General features: G+C 51.9%; 1 protein-coding gene across 6 annotated transcripts in view; it reads left to right on the top strand.

Annotated features, from left to right (window-relative positions):
• The window catches only part of SSH1 (slingshot protein phosphatase 1), a 69,543-nt gene that overhangs the window by 33,893 nt on the left and 16,588 nt on the right, over positions 1-19,062 (top strand). For 4 of the 6 annotated variants that reach the window (XM_047088189.1, XM_047088187.1, XM_047088190.1 and 1 more), the window contains 10 exons: positions 477-541; positions 994-1,115; positions 5,732-5,800; positions 6,899-6,964; positions 9,779-9,973; positions 11,198-11,291; positions 12,707-12,835; positions 15,541-15,587; positions 16,985-17,131; positions 18,707-18,907. In XM_047088189.1, the coding sequence (XP_046944145.1) occupies positions 477-541; positions 994-1,115; positions 5,732-5,800; positions 6,899-6,964; positions 9,779-9,973; positions 11,198-11,291; positions 12,707-12,835; positions 15,541-15,587; positions 16,985-17,131; positions 18,707-18,907 (1,135 nt within the window). Of the gene's footprint in view, positions 1-476; positions 542-993; positions 1,116-2,736; positions 3,086-5,731; positions 5,801-6,297; positions 6,399-6,898; positions 6,965-9,778; positions 9,974-11,197; positions 11,292-12,706; positions 12,836-15,540; positions 15,588-16,984; positions 17,132-18,706; positions 18,908-19,062 lie in introns of those variants that run through there. The other 2 variants (XM_047088192.1, XM_047088193.1) reach the window with 2 other exon arrangements.

Raw genomic sequence — 19,062 nt, 5'->3', positions numbered from 1 at the left:
TAGGGGAGGGGCAGAGAGAAGGGGAGAGAGAATCCCAAGCAGACTCTGCACTGTCGGTGCTTAGCCCAAGTCGGGGCTCGAACCCACGAACCCTGAGATCATAACCTGAGCCAAAGTCAGACGCTTAACCGACTGAGCCACCCAGTCGCCCCTGAACTTGATAACATTTCCCCTCTAGGCTTGTCTGTATCTTTTTACATCTTGTATTTAAAGAGCCCATATTGCAAGCATTTTAGAATATAAAAGCAACTTCTAAAAACATGGCAGTCAGCTAGATCTCCCCACCCTCATCGAGCAACATTCAGGAATGGAGTAAGAGAAATTGAGCCTCTTAGTCTTTGGGACGGTTCCGTGTGGTGTAGGTGGAGGGATTTTGACTTCTCCGTCTTCTCCCAGGCCCTTAACATCATCAGCGTCTTGCAGGTTTCTGCAGGTGGGCGGGCGACCTTTTAAAACTTTCTTTGTTGGTCCAACAGGTGACCTGCCCCAACATCTTCAAATAATGATCAACCTCCTGCGTTGTGAAGATCGGATCAAGCTGGTAAGAAGAGACGAGAGTGGCAAGTTTTAATTTTTAATCGTGCGATTTGGTAGGGAATTATTCACGAGCAGTGGGAGGCGGGGCATTTCTGTGTTGCAGCAAATTCTTCCCCCCATATTTCACAAAAGCCCAAGCCAGGTTTGCTCACCATCACCCACACCGTCCGGAGAAAGGATGTACTAGGTGTCGGGGTCAGTCTGTGCTGGGTTGAGATTTTCAGTCTCTGGACTTTTATCTGTTCACCCACTTGAGCGACTTTGAGGGATTTCCTCCGAGCCAAGCACTGTCCCTCGTGCATGGATATGAACAAGGCACGAGAATTAAGAATCTCATCTTAATTCCTGAACTCACAGGGGGAAAGGTAGAACACAAAAGTCCTTGGTGTTGATTTGGTGACGGAAGGGGCCACCATCCGGAAAGGCAGGCCAGTGAGAGCGTCTTTGCCCGTCTAGGCCGTGCGCTTGGAGAGCGCCTGGGCGGAGCGGGTCCGGTACATGGTGGTGGTAGACAGCAGCGGGCGCCAGGACACGGAGGAGAGCATCTTGCTGGGAGTCGACTTTTCCAGTAAGGAGAGGTGAGTCTGGTGGGTGCTGCTTCCCTTCTGCGGTGGGGGGACAAGGGCTGCTGCTGGAGAAAGGCGTCCGTGGTCCTGTATCCATGGAGATGATGGTGGGGTGTGTGATGGGCAGTGGGCGGTGGGGGTGACCAGGCACGTGGAACCGTAGACCACACCATTCAGCTCTTGTGTGCCGGGCACCGTGCTAGATCCAGCCTCCGCTCTCAGCTCTGGGTCTAAGGAAAATTACACTGGGCTTAGAGGTTTACCACCGGGTACTATCCGGGTACTGTAGGAGAGAGCACCTTAGCCAGGAAGGCTTCCTGAAGGAGGTGGCAGCTGTGGTGAACACCCAGGGACAAGCAGGAGCCAGCCCAGTGAGGCAGGGAGGGTGCCCTCCAGAGGGTCCCATGTTGAAGTGCGGGAGTGAAAGGCATCATATCGAGCACCTCACCCTGTATCACTATCCCAAGTGGAATCCCAAGTCCTTGTTGACGGGTCCTTGGTCAGAAGCTTGTAGAGAGGTTTGGAGCCTCCCAATACCCGGAGGCCAGGTTAGTTGTATCATCATAGACCCTGTTATGCGTGTGCGATGAGTGTCAACGGCTCTTCTCGCATCTAAGATAAATGAGTATGTGTGAGATCGTTGTAGAACCTGGATTTGTGAGAACTGGACTCAGATGGGTTCCCGCTATTCATTTTCAATCTTCTCACCCACCAAGGAAAGTGCGTGCGTTCTCCTGTTTATGAGGCAACGGGCCAGATGCGTGAAGAAACAGCCGTACACAGTTCCCCACCCCAGAGAGTCGAGAAGCTTAGGGAGGAAGGAGCCATAACCAGAAAGCAGGGTGGTGGGCTCAGTGACAGAGAGATGCTTCGGGTGGGGGGGGGGGCTGTGGAAACACAGGAGAGGGGTGGGGTCGGAGGGGGCAAGCCAGAGGCCTTCCGCGGCCTGCGATGGCGAACCGAGTCTTCAAGGGCAGGCGGGCAGCAGGGCCGGTTCAGGGGTCGGGGTGAAGCAGGGGCGCGTTTGAAGCGCATTGAAGGCAGATTCGATGGGAGGAAGGGAAAAGCCACAGAAGCAGTGAACGGTGTGGCAGCTGTGCGGTCACATCTTGTTCCCTGAGAGAGCTGCCGTTAGAGTGACCAGGACCCTGTCGCTTGTTAACAAGTACACGAATGGAGACGGAGGGCGTTTTCTTCTATGACCTTCTTCCCGGTACGTGATAGCACTAGGAGGAAGTTCTGTGTGGCACACTTTGGGAGAGAAGTGTGAGCTGGCGTCTGTGGCCTTGGGCTGGTTGGGAAGTCTGGATCTGGAAGCAGGTGTAGCCCGACGGGTCTTAGGAGCTGAGCTGGGAGGAGCCCCCCTGAAGGCCAGACGGCCCGGTACTTCTGACCCCCAGACAGGTGCTCTCGGAAGCAGGCTGCGCTCTGTGTTGTGGGCCATTGTTGGCAAGGTGGTGAAGCAAAGAGACGTTTCGTGTCCAATGGTATTGTGGTTATTATTCTTTATTTGAGAGAGAGAGAGAGAGGGAGAGAGGTGGGGGGAGGAGCAGAGAGAGAGGGAGACATAGCATCCGAAGCAGGCTCCAGGCTCTGAGCTGTCAGTGCAGAGCCCGACATGGGGCTTGAACTCACAACCTGTGAGATCGTGACCTGAGCCGAAGTCGGGCATTTAACCGACTGAGCCCCCCAGGCGCCCCGGTGTTGCAGTTACATTTACTCCTCCAGCGATTATAATGCCCGCCTTTCCGAGTTCCTTCCGGGTCTTCCCTCATCATGCGTGGTCCATTCCAGTAACGCTCTCCAGCCCTGAGCCGGAACCTGCCTCCCTGTGGAATGTGCCCCTCATCTCTGCCCAGACCTCTGGAGTTGCCAGGTCTGCCCCTCCTGCCAGCCAGCTCTGTTGCTTCCGTGGGGGAACACAGTGCAGTTGCCACAACACGTCCTCAGCGTCTCCTCGAACCATTAAACTGCCCCGTGGGGTAGGTCGCCCTGATTCATGTTTTACAAGTGAGGAATCCAGCTCATGAGGTTGACGTGGTTACCCCAAGGCCATCCTCCTGGCGGGAGCAGGGCCTCAGAATTGGGACTTTTGCTGCAGACCTGCAGTGTAGACCCCACACTTCGATAGGCCGCAGCTCTCCTGTACACCCTGTTGTTGGTGAGTTCGTTCATAGACTCAACCGCATCTGTATTTGTTAGCACTTGGCGTGTGCACAGTGCCCTGCCGGGTGCCGGAGCCACATCGGTGAGAGAGCCCCGGCCTCTGCTCTCCCACCACACAGCCTGGAGGCCGTGACGGTAGCATTGGACATGTACGCACGCCCTTCCACGTCATCCTTGGCGGCTGGAGTAGACAGGCCTTCCCAAGGCTGGTGCGGGGGGCCTTGCGGCCGGGGAGGTGGGTCAGGTGGCTGCAGAGGGTGAGCAGGCGGTCAGAGGGGGACGGGCACCGAGTGGGCCTTCCTGTGGTTGGGCCTGAGCAGCCGCCCCGCGCACGCCCAGGTGTGTGGAAGCGGGGCCTGGAAACTGGGCGTTTTTCTGCGGCTTCCACGCTGACAGAGCACCAGGCACTTTGACTCGATCCTGGCTTGAAAGCAAAGCCCTGGTCCTTACCGGAGCTTTTGGCCCTGCCGAAAGCATGATACGCCTGTTATTTTTTAAATCCCTGACTTGAGATTATGCTTCTTTATTCTTTAAAAAAAAAAAAAAAGAGCAAGAGATGGGTGTTGCCCACAAGGGGCACCTGCAGGGGGTTCCCAGGGGGTTGGTGCGGGTGCGGTGTTAGAGGGGAGAACACGTGGTAGTGACCGGCCCTGCCAGCTCCCGAGTGCTCTTTCAGAGCCATCCATGTGCCCCCTCGGGAGAGCGGAGCGGCCACCCGCAGGTTCCGTCATGCATGATGTTTTGTCTGGGACCCGGGGCACTTGGAGTGCCGTGGGGGCGCCCGGCCATGCTGCCCTTGGTCTCGCGCAGTTCGTGAAGGACTTCCACGGTTCCCTTGAGTTCCTCCTGCACTGGCCCAGCTGGCTCCTCTGTTCCTGCTATGCCGGGCCCCGGGGACTTGACACCACCGCCTTCTCAGGCAGCTGCCCCCGCCCACTCTATCCTTCAAGGTCATTCTTCCTCTAAGACCCCACTTCCCGTGTATGCAAGTGCACAGGTCCTCCTTTGCTATAGAAATTTGACTGTCCGTCCCTGTAAGACTGGGAACTCACAGAATAGCAGATCGGGGCATGTTAAGGAATTTGCAGAGTTTTTACGGTCATGTCATGGTCCCTGCTCGTGCTCTTGACTGTAGGGCAAGAGCCTGAGTGCAAGTGCTCCATGGACCTGGCCCCGCGCACACAGCACTCACTAGGCTCTTCCCTGTCTCTGTGATTTGGAGAGGCCAGCTTAGATGCTGCCCTTGCTTCGACTCCGGGCCTGGCCATGTGTTCCCAGGGCCCCCTCTACCCTGGGCTTTCCGCATGTCGGTTTGGGACTGCGAGGGGCCAGTCTGCACCAATACAGCCAAGTAGCTCCTGGGCCATCCGGGACTGGGCGTAAATTGTATTTTGCAGCTCTACAAAGGAAATATAATTAGCCGATCAGGTACGGGTAGGAGTGCAGGGCTGGGGCCTGAGAATTTGCCTAACACAAAAGGCTTAGTCTAATTTGACACGAAGGGCTGGAAACTGCCTTCCCCAAAGACAGAGAAGTAGAGGGTGGAAAAGGGGTCCACACGGTCCCCAGTGCTCCAGGGAAGAGGGGTCTCAGGGAGCTCAGAGCTCCCCGTCTACAGTCACATGAGCATCATGTCACTCCCAGGCAGTGACTAAGTGGAAGAAGAGGCGAGCATTCTAGATCCCTGGAGGTTGTCGGAGTTGGCCTTGGCAGCAACAGCGGTCTGTCACGAGCAGACTCTTTTGTAAACGCCTGAAGAATTTTCATAATAATCCAAGGGGACCCTCTGATAAAGCCCTTTCTTTCCCTCTGTGTTTTTCAGTGGCGCCTGTCTCCAAAGTCATTAAGTGTCATTTCACTGGTGGGGTGAGCAAAACAAAAGCAGATTAAGCTAGGTTTTAAAGCGCAGCTGTACAAAGGTACAGAAACAGAGGCCCGGAAATGAGCTCCAGTAATGGTGTTGGCACCCTCCCCACCCCCGCCACCCTCGGACAGGAGGCCCGGCTGGCTGCCACCACTCGCCTGCGTCCTCTGGAGCGCGTGTGGCCTTGTGCCAGGAGTGTGCCAGCCATTGGCGGCCTCACCCCTGCGGCAGCATGGGCGTGAGGTCAACTGCTTGCTCTCTGTCTCCCTGAGAGCCACAGCTGAGACCTGGTGTTTATGGTGCTCCACCCACACTTCGGTGAGGTCAGAGTCCCCTGTGACTATCTCCAAGTAGAGGTCACTGGTGACCCCCTCTGGTGAGGGCCCATCCCGGGCTCCGTCTTCTAGAATCCAGTGGCAAGCGGTCTGTACGCGGACAGCCTGAGAGCTTCTCCCAGATACACATACAGTAGCCAGACCCAGGTCAGGTGGTGGTTTCCCCCTGCCAGCTGGCCAGGCGGGGTAAAGACAGAGAGGGAAGACCGTGCTTGGGCAGGTGGATCCTAACTCCAAGGCATCTGCTCTTTCCTCCCGAGTAGTAAAAGCTGTACCATCGGGATGGTTCTCCGGCTGTGGAGCGACACGAAAATCCACCTCGACGGAGATGGGTAAGGAGATCTCTTTAATCCTTCCACTGTGGACTTTGAAACACCAAGCTACTTTGGGCATTGTTGGGTAATCATCCACAGGGTCACATGTGTGATGTGCTCATCACATCGGGAGAAACAGCATGCCCCTTAGTGAGCCACACAAGGAAGGGGACGTTTTGGCGTTGCATAAGGGCATTTGGGTCACAAAGTAGCAACGGAAGGGTATTTACAGGAGGTCCGCTGCGTATGAAGTTCAAGAGCAGCAGGCAGCTGATATTCATACGTTTACCTGCATGTGTTAGATGAATACTCAGTACGTGCCCTCCAGGTGGAGCTGGTCTCTGTAAGTTCATAGTTGGAAAGGACACAGCAGGAGCCCCATGGTCTGTGGGGGTGCCGGGAAAGACAGACAGACAGCTGGCAGGCGGAGCAGCATTTCAGGTGCCTCTCTGGGGGGCTGCAGAGGAGGAACCCTTCCGTTTGGCCTGGGCAGGTAAACAAGAGACGAAGAGCCATCCGGGTCCCACATACATTTGCTTCCAAGGGAAATACGCGGGTTCTGCCATGAGTGGAAAGGAGCGGAGTAGAAGTTTATCCCTCCACTGAGATTCCAACGGTAAAAGTTACCTTGCCTCATAGTTAGCATTCGGGGAGAAAAAGTAAAATGTGACTTTTTGGGGGGGGCGGGGGAAAAGATAGGATTATGGTTCTACTGTTTTTCCTTCTTAACCTTTTGCCTTCCGTGAATATATTTCCCATGCAATTGCAAAAGTAACGGATGGCACATGTGGGGCAGGAAGTAGCCGCGGTGGGCTGCTGGGACGGTGGCAGGACCGTGAACGAGATGGCGTCAGATGGCATCGTTGCCCTTGCCAGGGTTTGTGTTTTTGACAGACCTCACGTAGCTGGGTTGGAAGCAAATGTTCGTTTTGTTTTTCTTTTTCTTTTTCTTTGTTCCTACCGTTGCCCTTATTGGATGCAGTGGGCTGGTAGTCCCTTATCAGGAAGCACAAGACGCACTTGTCCTCAGGGTGTCCATTCGAGCTGCCGTCTCGCTGTGGGTACAGGGTCCAGTATCTCACCACGGTTCCGTTCTTTTCTGGTTGTCTTTCTCAGTGGGTTCAGCGTCAGCACAGCGGGACGGATGCACGTCTTCAAGCCCGTGTCTGTCCAGGCCATGTGGTAAGTGTGGTTTTAGAGAATTACATCGCCTTTGAAATTTTTTTTTTTTTTTTTAGCTGCCACCATGAATCGAAAGACCCCCTTCGATTTTAAGGCTCATTTAGGTGTGTGCGTGCGTGTGCATGTGAGTGAGTGTGTGTGTGTGTGTGTGTGTGTGGCACAAAATGTGCATAACATAAAATGCACCATTTTAAGCATGCAATTCAATGTACATCCATGATGTGCAAACATAACCATCCATTTCTGGAGCTTTTCCTTCATCCCAAACAGAAAGTCTGTGCCCATTAAACACTCATGCCCTCTCTCCCCAGGCCCTGGTACCCTCTCTTCTACATTCTGTCTCTCTGACTCTGCCTATCCCAGGTCCCTCCTACAAGTGGAATCATACACTCTTTGTCCTTTTGTGTCTGGTTTATTTCACTTAAAATGTTGACGAGGTTCGTCCATACTGTAGCAAAAAAAAAAAAAAAAATTTTTTTTAAGGTCATTTATTTTAAGAGAGCAGGCACACGAGCAGGGAGGGCCAGAGAGAGAGGGAATCCTGAGCAGGCTCTGCGATGTCACCTCAGATCCCAACATCGGGGCTCGAACCCACGAACAGTGAGATGATGACCTGAGCTGAAATCAAGAGTCAGATGCTCAACCAACTGAGCCACCCAGGTGCCCCCGTGTCTGAATCCTTTTTAAGGCTGAATATTATTCCCGTCTGTGGTTAGACACTATTTTTCTGTTTATCCTTTCATCTATTGATGGGCATTTGGGTTATTTCCACCTTTTGGCTACTGGCGAAGTATCTGTTTGAGTCCCTGCTTTCAGTTCTTTTGAGTATGTACCTAGAAGTGGGATTTCTAGATCACATTAATGCTGTGTTTAACTTTTTAAGGAACCAAAACCGTTTTCCACAGCGACTACACCATTTTGCATCCCCCCTGAGCCGTGCACGAGGGTCCCAGTTCCTCCACGTCCTCTCCAGTGCCCCGTTATTTTATTTTATTTTTTCATGATGGCCCGCTCAAGGGGTGTGAAGTGGTATCTCATTATGGCTCTGATTTATATTTGCCTAATTAATTACTACTGAGCATCTTTTCGTAGGCTTATTGGCCATTTGGACATTCTTTGGAGAAATGTCTATTCAGGCCCTTTAGCCGGTTAGGAATGGGGTTGTCTTTTTGCCGTTCCGGCTGTCCAAATGTCATTCCAGCACAGATTAGCTTGTCCTTCGGGCCTGGCACACACTCGGCTTGTGCCATCCAGGGAACGGCACTCTGCCAGTCAGCGGGCATCTGGGAGGGCATACAACAGAACATAATTCCTGTCCTCGTGGGGTTTAAAGTCTATTGAGGGAGGTGGCCGTAGCACAGACAGAGTGCCATGTTGTGCCAGGGAGTCCTGGGAGCGTGTTCTCACAGGGGCCTTTTCTGCCCTGGGACGCAGGGTGCAGGGCCTCGTGCACGCTTAGCCTGGAGGATGACGTAGCCGTGGGTAAAGTCTGCACCGGGTGAAACGGGTCGTGTCCAGCGCTTCTCCCAGCCCGGCGCAGGCATCTGAGAGCCCTCCTCATGGGGGGGGGGGGTGGTTGTTGCACAAACCACTTGTGCAGCAGACTCAACACAACAGTGCCTCTCTCCAGTAATCTGGAAAAGACTCAGGAGAAAGCCGGTGGGGTCTGAGGAGAAGGGTTCTGCCCCAGTGTTTCAGGGTCATTACTTTTTTCCTCTGGGCCAGCAAGAGTTACCCAGAATTCTCCCATGGGCCACAAATCGATATGGTGCTTCGTTTTTACCTCGTCCCTTACTCTACGCCACCCCCGATTCAGGATCATTCTGGGGAAAATCACAAAATCCTAATTCTCTCCACGTCCTGGATGTTCCTGGTGCCCCTGGATCGTTTCTTGTCTCGTTCTCTACAGGCAAGTACAAAATAGGCCCCCATGTTTTTCCAGAACTTCAGGAGCAAAACTAAATGTAGCAAATGTGGGGCTCCAGCCCATCTCCTCAGGCAGCCTGGAGACGGGACGGGCGTGTCTGGGAAGCGTGCCCCAGACGGCAGTGGCTTCTGTGCCGTCTCCGAGGACTCTTGCTCCCCTCCGGGGCTTCCCGCTTCCACTCTTCGTCAATGCCCAACTCACCCCATCCACTGAGAAAGTTTCAGCCTCGATTTTCATAAAAAGAGTTTTAGAAAAGGGACCAAGCTGACCGTTATTGTGTACGTTTTCCGTGTTGTTCCTTCCACGCCACTCCTTCCCGAACCCCATCTTCATTTCGTTCCTGTATTAACCTGAGTTTCCAGAACCTCATTCCCCCGAGAGACCTAAGCCTTGAAGCGATTATAACACTGATGGGAAAGGGTTCCACAGTACATCGTTCAGAATGCGGTAAAAGGTCTCCGCTGTTAGTTAAAGACTCCTTCCTGCTTGGAGCCTCCTAGGCTTCGAGGTGGCTCCTAAATTCAGGGTATCCCCACAGCCTCAGAAATAAATCTTCATTCTTGGGAATTAATGGAGCGTGAAGGGCTCCGTGAGCCAGCCTGGGCGGGCGATAACATCTGTACTGTTGCCCTGCTGGGCACGACAAAGGATGTCCCATCCACTCTTGGGTTCAAAGCTTGTGTCACGGAGACTGGGCGTGTTAATCCGGAGGTTTCGGGCTGCCTTGTGTCCCCCCGGGAACCCGGTACATGGCAGGGTTGACTCCGGTAGGAAGTCTTTTAGGGATCGCCCCCTACTCGGCCCCGATCTCGGCCCCCAGTCAAGGGGAAGGCCCAGCACTCCTGTGCCTCCCCCGGGCCTGACCCTGTCCCCCCTCCTCACCCCAGGTCTGCCCTGCAGGTCCTTCACAAGGCCTGCGAAGTGGCACGGAGACACAACTACTTCCCCGGCGGCGTGGCTCTCATCTGGGCCACCTACTATGAGAGCTGCATCAGCTCCGATCAGAGCTGCATCAACGAGTGGAATGCCATGCAGGACCTGGAGTCCACGCGGCCCGACTCCCCGGCCCTGTTTGTGGACAAGTAAGTGCGGCGCTGCCTTGCCCACGCCGGCCGACCCGGAGTCTGCACGAGGTGACACCTGCCCTGCAGTCCGGCGACCGAGGGCCACCTCTCCCAGGACCAGCGTTCCGCGCGGGGGTCCCTAACCTGCTGCCCGTGGGTGGTCTTTGGCTCCGCGATGGTGTGACCACCCCCCCCCCCCCATTCACATCAGAGACGGGTTCCAGCGTGAATGCATTTCTGGGGCACAGCTCCCTAACTCCTGTCAGCTTCTCAGAGGAACTTGCGGCCCACGTGCGTCACTGGCTCTTGGGCAGTGCCCTGGGGTCTGGCCTTTCCCTGTACTCCTAGGAGTATTATAGATCCATTGTCCTGGGATCCTAAAATACAACTGCACCAGCACTGGCCAAGGGCAGCCTGCCTTAGAGGCCACGATCGAGTGGCCTATGTCAGGTGGCCTCCAACAGAGCTCAGGTGGCCTGAGGCCACATACACTAAATGAGAAGTCTGGGTCCAGAAGGAAGTGGCCCTTCTGTCTTGGTTAGGACTGTCCTCCCCCTGAGTTGTATGTCCCTCTGGGACTGCATTAAGAGGGCCATGGACAGAGAGGTCAGCCTGAGTGAGGAGAGGACCAGAAGCCACATTCCATGAGGCCTCAGATTATGAGCGGTTTGGGGAGAACGTTAGTTGCCTTTGAATACATAAAGGGGCGTCCTGTGGAAGAATTATCCTGGTCTGTGTAGAACCAGGGCTGATGGGTAGAAGTTACTGGGAAACGTGTAGATTCTCCACGTTAGAAGGCCATCACGGGAGCTGGACACAAGGGGAACTCTGGACTGTCTCTGGACACAGTGCTGTCGTCACGCCCAGATACATTCAAGCAGAGACAGAAGGGTCTGGTTGTTGGGGAGTGGGGTGGCGGGAGAGGGGGGCAGGACGCCACCCTGGGGCTTCCAGCATCTGGCCTTGAGAGTGATTCTCTGCAGACCTGAGTGAGGATCTGCTTTCCAGCCGTCGCTTGTGCGCTCCATCTGCTCACCGCTCTGTGGACTCCCACGGGAGTTCTAGACCCAGAGCCGGACTTCTCTGTCCCTTCCCCCCTCCCCCAAAACATGCACAGCGAGACGGTAGTTCTCTGAGTCCAGGCCATGTTCTCGTTAGGCCCAGGAGCATCTGGGGTTCCTGTAAACGCTGGTCTCAGGCCCCCTCTCGTTGTGTGTGTTACCAAATGTCCTTCCTTTCCAGGCCGACTGAAGGGGAGAGGACCGAGCGCCTCATCAAAGCCAAGCTCCGGAGCATCATGATGAGCCAGGATCTGGAAAACGTGACCTCAAAAGAAGTAAGAGAGCTCTTCCCTTTGCAGGCCAGAGCTCACGCAGTGTTCGTTTGTCCTGTTGCCCGAACCATAGCGGAGGCGGGTCCAGCACCTGCTCACTGGCTCTCAGAGGCTTTTCCCACGGAGCTTAGCGGAAAGCGCGCAGGCCTTCAAGTCCCATTCTAGTTCGAGTCCAGCCACGCTGCGTACCAATTTCCTGGCCTCTCTGAACCTATAAGACCTTTGATGGTAATTCCATGAGACCCATAGGTTGCACTGAGAAAACATTTCCCTCTTTTTTTTTTTTTTAATTTTTTTAACCTTTATTTATTTTTGAGACAGAGAGAGACGGAGCATGAATGGGGGAGGGGCAGAGAGAGAGGGAGACACAGAATGGGAAGCAGGCTCCGGGCTCTGAGCCATCAGCCCAGAGCCCGACGCGGGGCTCGAACTCACGGACCGCGAGATCGTGACCTGAGCTGAAGTCGGACGCTTAACCGACTGAGCCACCCAGGCACCCCAACATTTCCCTCTTAAGGCCTTCTCCTCTGCCTTGTGTTTTATTGAGATACAGCAGACTCTCGTTTCTTATCTCAGGATTACCAGTTACCAGCGAGTTACAAACCCTGGACTGCCTCCCATCTGCCTTTGAATGTTTTCTTGGATCACTTTTTTCTTTTTCTCGGGTTGCTTTTTGTTCAAGGAATGCGATGAATTATAATAGTAGGTTAGGGGCACCTGGGTGGCTCAGTCAGTTAAGCGTCTGGCTTCAGCTCAGGTCATGATCTCCCAGTTCATGAGTTCGAGCCCCACATCGGGCTCTGCGCTGACAGTGCAGAGCCTGCTTCGGATCTTCTGTTCCTCTCTTTGCCCCTCCCTCGCTCTCTCCCTCAAAAATAAACATTAAAAAAATAATAATAATAGCTTAAACCAGGCAGAAGGAAAGGGTTGAAGTGGCCATTTTAAAAAGGCACGCATCATCGTTTTATTAGTTAAGACACATAAAAAGTCACATTGTGATGCCTTCCGGAGCAAGATGAAACTGACTTTATGGGTTGACTGTGATATAGTTGATACTTAATTGTGAAAATGTGCCTTAAACTCAAAAAGAAGAGATCCCAGGGGAATCTGCTTGTTTGTATAAAATAATCAACTCTTCCCAGTCAGACTGACTTTGAGGCTGAGTAGCCTGCGTTCCCACCACCTGCCCGTGTGTGTGTCTGCGCGCGCGCTCGTGTGTGTGTGTGTGTGTGTGTGTGTGTGTGTGCGTGCGTGCTTACTCTGGGATCAAAACAAAACAACTCGCCAACAACCAAAGATCATTTCTGAAAACAAGCACAGTGTAAGTTGTGACTTTACTGCTTTGGAGGTGGACAACTGTGGTTTTGTTTTATTTTGTTTTATAACAACACACTTTCCTACTCTTTTCCACTCCACAGATCCGTAATGAATTAGAGACGCAGATGAACTGTAACTTGAAAGAATTCAAGGAATTCATAGACAACGAGATGCTCCTTATCTTGGGACAGATGGACAAACCCTCCCTCATCTTTGACCATCTTTATCTCGTAAGAGGCACAGCACCCGGCAGGGTCTGGTTGGGGGAACATAAATCAACGGGACCTTGATTGTTTGGAGTTTGCAGCAAGGTCAGAGAAGGGGAGCAAACTTGAGTTACTGGCACCTCGGTCCTGACTCTTCTGGAAACTCCTGTCTCAGACCCCATCACTCTGGCCTCCACGAGTTTGCACTCGAGCCAGATGTCCGAAGGGTGGTTCCCAGCTGAGCCATGGGGAGTCGTTTGAAGGCTCTCTGGCATAGTCCACTGACAGCAGTTTTCAGACTCTCTCCATCCTTGGTGTTCAGTCACTAACACAGAGGCCCCACCCAGTTCCCTCCAAACGGTGTGCGGGCTCAGAACCCCCAGTTACTAGAGGGAGCATGCTCGCCAAACCCCAGGATTATGCCTCGGCATCCTGAGACGTGAGAAACAGTAGGGAAAACAGACCAAACACCCAAAACCCAGCTTCCCCTCTCTGTCCGGAAGCCTGCTCTGTGCACCGCTCCCAGGCCCACTGAAGGAATGGGCGCGGGCGGGGTGGAATCTCCCTACCTCCGTCTCTTGCTCAGATTTTCTTAATGCCGTAAATCTCCATAGAAGGCAACTGGCGAGTTCCCAGAGCCTCTCAGAGAGACTATAGAGGAAGGCATGTTGCTAAAATTAGAGAAGCAATGCAGTGTGATGAAAATCAGACCCACCAGGGCCAAGTTCCCACTCCCCAGCCTGAGTGGCTGTGTGACCAGGACCGAGTCTCTCTGGCTTCTCTCCTTCATTCTGTACCATGAGGGATCATTATGAGGATGAAGTAAAAGACGCATATAAAGCACCGAGTGCGGTTTCTGTAGGCACTAAGAAATGGGACCCGTTGTCAGAGCAGAAGTCACTTCCTGGGAAAGTGGAGGTAGTTCATTGGCTGCTGAAGACATGACCGATTTTGCTTTCTGCCCACAAGAAGTTCTTAATAGTTCCCCAGATGCATGTGTCGTGATATATACTTAATATGTTAAATACGGATGTATTTAGTGAATTTGTTTATATCTGTCGCTACATATGTATATGTTTAACGTTCGTATTAAAACGTATGTGAATATGTGGATTTGAAGCCTGTATCTTGAAAGCTGTCAGGCAGCGCTGGGCTCTAATCTCCCTGGGAAGCTGGTAGTTCTTCCTGGTGGAAAACAACAGAAGGCAGGCTGTCCCTCCACTAGGTGGTGATCACAACAAGAGGGTGCTCACACGTTTAGTGGAGCTCTCTTTATTTTTTCGGTGCGGTTTGATGCTTTATGTCACTTTTTCCATGAGAGATACTAAAGGAATTTTTATATTTGAGCCTCTCCCTGCAGCACAGAAATCCAGCTAGCACCCACATGATGCCAGCTTCACTGGTCCCCCTGCAGCCCCTGCGTCCTGAGGGGCCTGCCTTCCTGGGAAAAGAAGCTTCTAGGGAGACTTGGGAGGGGGGAGTGTCTTTTGCTGTTTTGACTCCACGTTGTTCGCATTTCCTAAGAACGAAGTGATAGTTTTTTCTTTTGCTTTTCTTCCCCTTCTATGTTCCTCATACTCTCCGAAATGGAGGGTTTGTGTTTTAGTCTGCTCTACAAGGTATTAAATCAAAACATGTTATGGAAGGTAAGGAAATAAGAGAAACTCTAAAGAAGAAAATGAAAAGCGTTCCCAATTTTACAAACCTGGATGTAGTCACTGTGAACGTTCCGGTATATTTATTTTCCCATTTGTGTTTTTTTTTTTCTTTTCATGTCTATAGAACTTCTTAAAAGAGAGAAAAGGAAAGAATCATACTATTTATATAGTTCCGTATCCTGTTTCTTGTTTTAAATTGTTGTCGTTCTGTGGCGTGTCCCTGTGTCACTGACTAACCACCATAAACTCTGATTTTTTTTCAAGTGCCCTATCATATGGGCTCATCATCGTTTATTTTACTGATTTCTTCTTGTCAGACCTCTGAGTTGTTTTCCAGTGTTTGTCATTATAAATAACCATAACTATCCTTGTACGTAAATCTCTGTGCAAATTCTGGGTGTTTCTGCAGGACAGCCTTTTATATGTGGAACTATGGGACCTTTTAAAAATACTTCCCAGGAAAGGTAGACCTACTCCTGCTTTCTTTTTTTTGTCGTTATTATTTTTTTAACGTTTCTTTATTTTTGAGAGAGAGCAAGAACAAGAACAAGCAGGGGAAGGGCAGAGAGAGAGGGAGACACAGAATCCGAAGCGGGCTCTGCGTTGGCAGCTCAGAGCCCGATGTGGGGCTCGAACTCACGAGCCGTGAGATCATGACCTGAGCTGAAGTTGGGCGCTTAACCAGCTGAGCCACCCAGGCGCCCCAAACGACTCTTGCTTTCAATTAGCAGTGTGTACAAGTGCCCTCTCCTGAGTGGGAGGTCAGAGGTCACTGCCTCTGGTGACAGGACCCTGCTGGGGACTTAGGAAAGGAAGTGGCAAGAGGGGGTGCAGGTGTTTCTGAACTTGCTCTTTCCCGAAGGCCAGAGGGCGTCACGCTCAGGCTGATGACGCTGTGACTGCCTCGGGAAGCTGCTTCAATACCGGCCTGTTTCGGTTCTATCTGTTGTCGAAGGCCAAGGGCCCGCACAAGGACCATCCCCGTCAGGGCTAGCCCACGCCGTGCATCCCATAAGCAGCTCTGAGGCTGACATGTGACACTCACGGGGGTTTGTGTGATCTGTCCCCCAGGGCTCTGAATGGAATGCGTCCAATCTGGAGGAGCTGCAGGGCTCAGGGTGAGTCTGCTCCCCTCATCTTCCCTTGTCCTTCCAGGCAGCCTAGAAACCCTCAAGGTCGAGCCCTTATAACTGCAGGCACCCGTCTCCGAGCCACCTGCCATGGCTGGGCAGCTTTGCACGGCTAAACGGATGTGCTTCTGAATGCCACCTCCTGAATAATTCACGGGTTTTAGACTTTAACGGGGTTCCGTGTGATTGTGTGTGTCAGCAAGAGCGGTTCGCAGTCACACTCCAGTGGCATAGGACGGCGTGGGTGCTGACAAGGCCACGAGCCCCCTCACGTGCACCACTGCCCGCACGCCTGCCGGCGGTCCTGGTGGGGACCACGCAGCAACCCTGATCCCAGGACCACTCCTGCTTCTACCGGACGTTCCACTCTGGGTCCTGGTGGGAATCTTGTGGCTAAAATGCTCAGTGTTGGCCAGAAACATACGCCTGTCTCAGTCTGAGAAATGCCCAACAGCAGGAATTTAAAAAAAAAAAAATGTTTAAATCTAGATCTTCAAGAACAGATGTCTGGACATTTTTTTTTAAACAACACAGCCACAAAATCACCATTCTGTGGGTCTGACATGATGGCATTCTTGAATTACTGCATTTAAAAATCAAGACTAAACAAATCTTAAAATATATCTTTAGAACTACTGGTTAAGATATGTTCTTGCGACAAAAAAATATTCTTCAAATGTACAGCAATACTATCTATGCCTTCTCTTGCTGGGAACACGTAAATGATTTTTAAAGGTATTTTCTTACAGCATTTATAAGTATTCTCTTACAAAACCTATTGGAGGTATTTTCTAACTCCTGAAATTATTTTGGTCTTCTGGGAATAGAAGTATCACATTTAAAGAACTACAGAACCAGCATTTGAGGACCTTCTCAACAATTTATTTGTTTCTAGTCTGCCTTGTTTCAAGAAGGATTTAAGGCAGTTCTTAGGTACATGAATAATGGATGGATAGAGTCTATTTTTTTTTAGCTCTTTAAAAGTGGAGACTTGGTTTTTTTTAAAGCCTCAGTATATTCATAACAGTTAATGAATTTTGAAACTTCAAGAGCGTTTGAAAATGTATTTAAGTAATACACATGTCTGCTTTCCAGAATTCATATTGCTTAGCAATGCTTTGAACTTTCTTTTTCCTGAGTTTTTTATAAAGGAATATGTTTTTTTTATTTTAAATATAATATGTTCTCATCACACAGAGGGCATTTAGAAAGCACACCAATGTGTGTTAATGACTATTAAGGAGAAACAAAAACCCCACCGTAAACACATATCCTTTATGCGCATGTATTTAATTTTTTCTTTGCTCAGTATTTCTGTTACTTTGTTCTTTGTAGTTCCTCATTCTGATTCTCCAAATTTGTCCTTTATTTTTTTCTCATTACAGTGTTGACTACATTTTAAATGTCACTAGAGAAATAGATAATTTTTTCCCTGGCTTATTTGCATATCATAACATCCGAGTCTATGACGAGGAAACAACAGACCTTCTTGCCCACTGGAACGAGGCGTACCATTTTATAAACAAAGCAAAGTAAGTGGGTGGAGAAGCGAAAGAAGCTGGTCTGAGGAGGAAACTGGCAGATGCTGGGTGGGCACAAATTAATGGCAATCCCAGACACCGCCGTCTCCCGGTTTGTGGAGCCTTTGATGTCTGGTGGACCTCTGGTTTTAAACCACAGGACCCGTAGCACCAAAGGGACATGGTCACTGATCTCAAGGTGGGGGCCCCAGTGAGCCTTCGTTTCCCCCATCCTTGACTGTGACATGGGACCCCACTTTTGTCGTTGGTGTCAAAAGTGGTATCAGAAAAGGATCTGACACCAAGTGGACATTCTTGGGGGCTCTGCCTTTGGGGAGTCGCTCAGCCAAAGGAGAAGGGGGGTGGGCCAGGTCATATGTGGACTCTGGGCACTTTTGGGGCTGCGTCTGCCAAGAAAGCTGCTCAGGCAGGTGCCCCAAGGTATGGCCCAGCTTGTGCACCTGTGTTCATGCAACTTTCCTATTCATTCATGGAAAGGAGCAGACCATCAGAGGTCCCCGTTGCCCCGTGCCTGTCACTGGTGTCCCCCATCTTTAGTCCTCCCCTTATTCTCCTATGGAACAACTCTGCCTCACTGAGAGAAAACCCTCTGTGATGCTATCGAGAGAAACCCCATCTTCTGCTTTGCACCCCATCAGGGGCAAAGCTATGCAACACGTCCTTACCAAATCTCAGTTTGTTTGCATTTTTTGGTGGGGGTTAGATTTCAGACCAGCAGTGAAACAACAACAACAAAAAAACAACAAAACAAAATGCACATAACGGGGATGAATTTGAAGCCCGGGGTCTAGGAAGTGAGCCTGGACCCACCTGACCGGCCAGCTGCTTCCAGTGTAAACAGGCAGGCCGGTGGGTCTACGTGCTGTGCAAATAAAGCTTCCAGGTGCCACCCTGCCAGCCCCTTCCATTCTCGAGGAGGTGAGGTGTCGAGAAACACCATCCTCGGCTTTGCCGTATCCGTGAAATCAGCCCCGACCGGGCCAGTACGGCCTCCCTGCAGACCACCAGTCCGCCTGGGTTCTTCCCCCCGTCTGAGTCCAGGGTGCTGCTGCCCTCGCTCTGGCTCCTGGACCCTCCCGTCTGATGCACATCTTGCTCTCCTGAGGGCCTTGCAGCCTTCAGTTCGCTGACCCCGTTTGTCTGCAGTCACCCGCTCCCTGTCTCCATCTGCTGTCACAGCTGTGTGGCTTTTGCAGATGTCCCTTCAGCTGCCCCTTGGCTTCCTGCAAAAGAGCCTCTGATCTCCTGGCCCATCCCAGCGATCCAACTTCGTCCCTGAAGGCCGCCCGGTTTGGGAGCTCTCCCTGCACAGCTTGGCAAGACAGGGACAGATTTATCTCGATTTCCCATTGTGTGCTAATTGATTTTGCAGCGAAGCTATTTCCTTTAGAGGGTGTGTGGCCATCTGCTGCACAAATATCAGGACATAAGGGGGGGGTCTGGGCACGGAGATAACTTCAGGGTTTATAAAACTCCACTGGGTAACACCTGAGAGAAGGAAATCGTTGACATTTCTGGACTCTCTCCTCCACCCACCCCCACCCCCCCGCCGCCCCACCCCTGCAGGAGGAACCATTCCAAGTGCCTGGTGCATTGCAAGATGGGTGTCAGCCGATCCGCTTCCACGGTCATAGCCTACGCGATGAAGGAGTTTGGCTGGCCTCTGGAAAAAGCGTACAACTACGTGAAGCAAAAGCGCAGCATTACACGCCCCAACGCGGGCTTTATGAGGCAGCTGTCTGAGTATGAAGGCATCTTGGACGCGAGGTGGGTGACCGCCTGCTGAGAAGGATCGAGGGGACCGAGCGGGCTCCGCAGCTAAAACCCTGCTTCTGTGGGGGGGGGGGGGGGTGCGGTGCCGGTCTGAGAAAACAACCATTGTTTGGGGTTTGATTAGTGGTTTCCAGGAGGGATCTGTTTGA

Source organism: Lynx rufus, unplaced genomic scaffold (genome assembly GCF_022079265.1).
Source record: "Lynx rufus isolate CCGP_SWC_20201006 ecotype Redwood Valley unplaced genomic scaffold, mLynRuf1.p SCAF_24, whole genome shotgun sequence".
Taxonomy (NCBI): Eukaryota; Metazoa; Chordata; class Mammalia; order Carnivora; family Felidae; genus Lynx; species Lynx rufus.
This window is presented reverse-complemented; position numbering and strand designations above follow the sequence as displayed.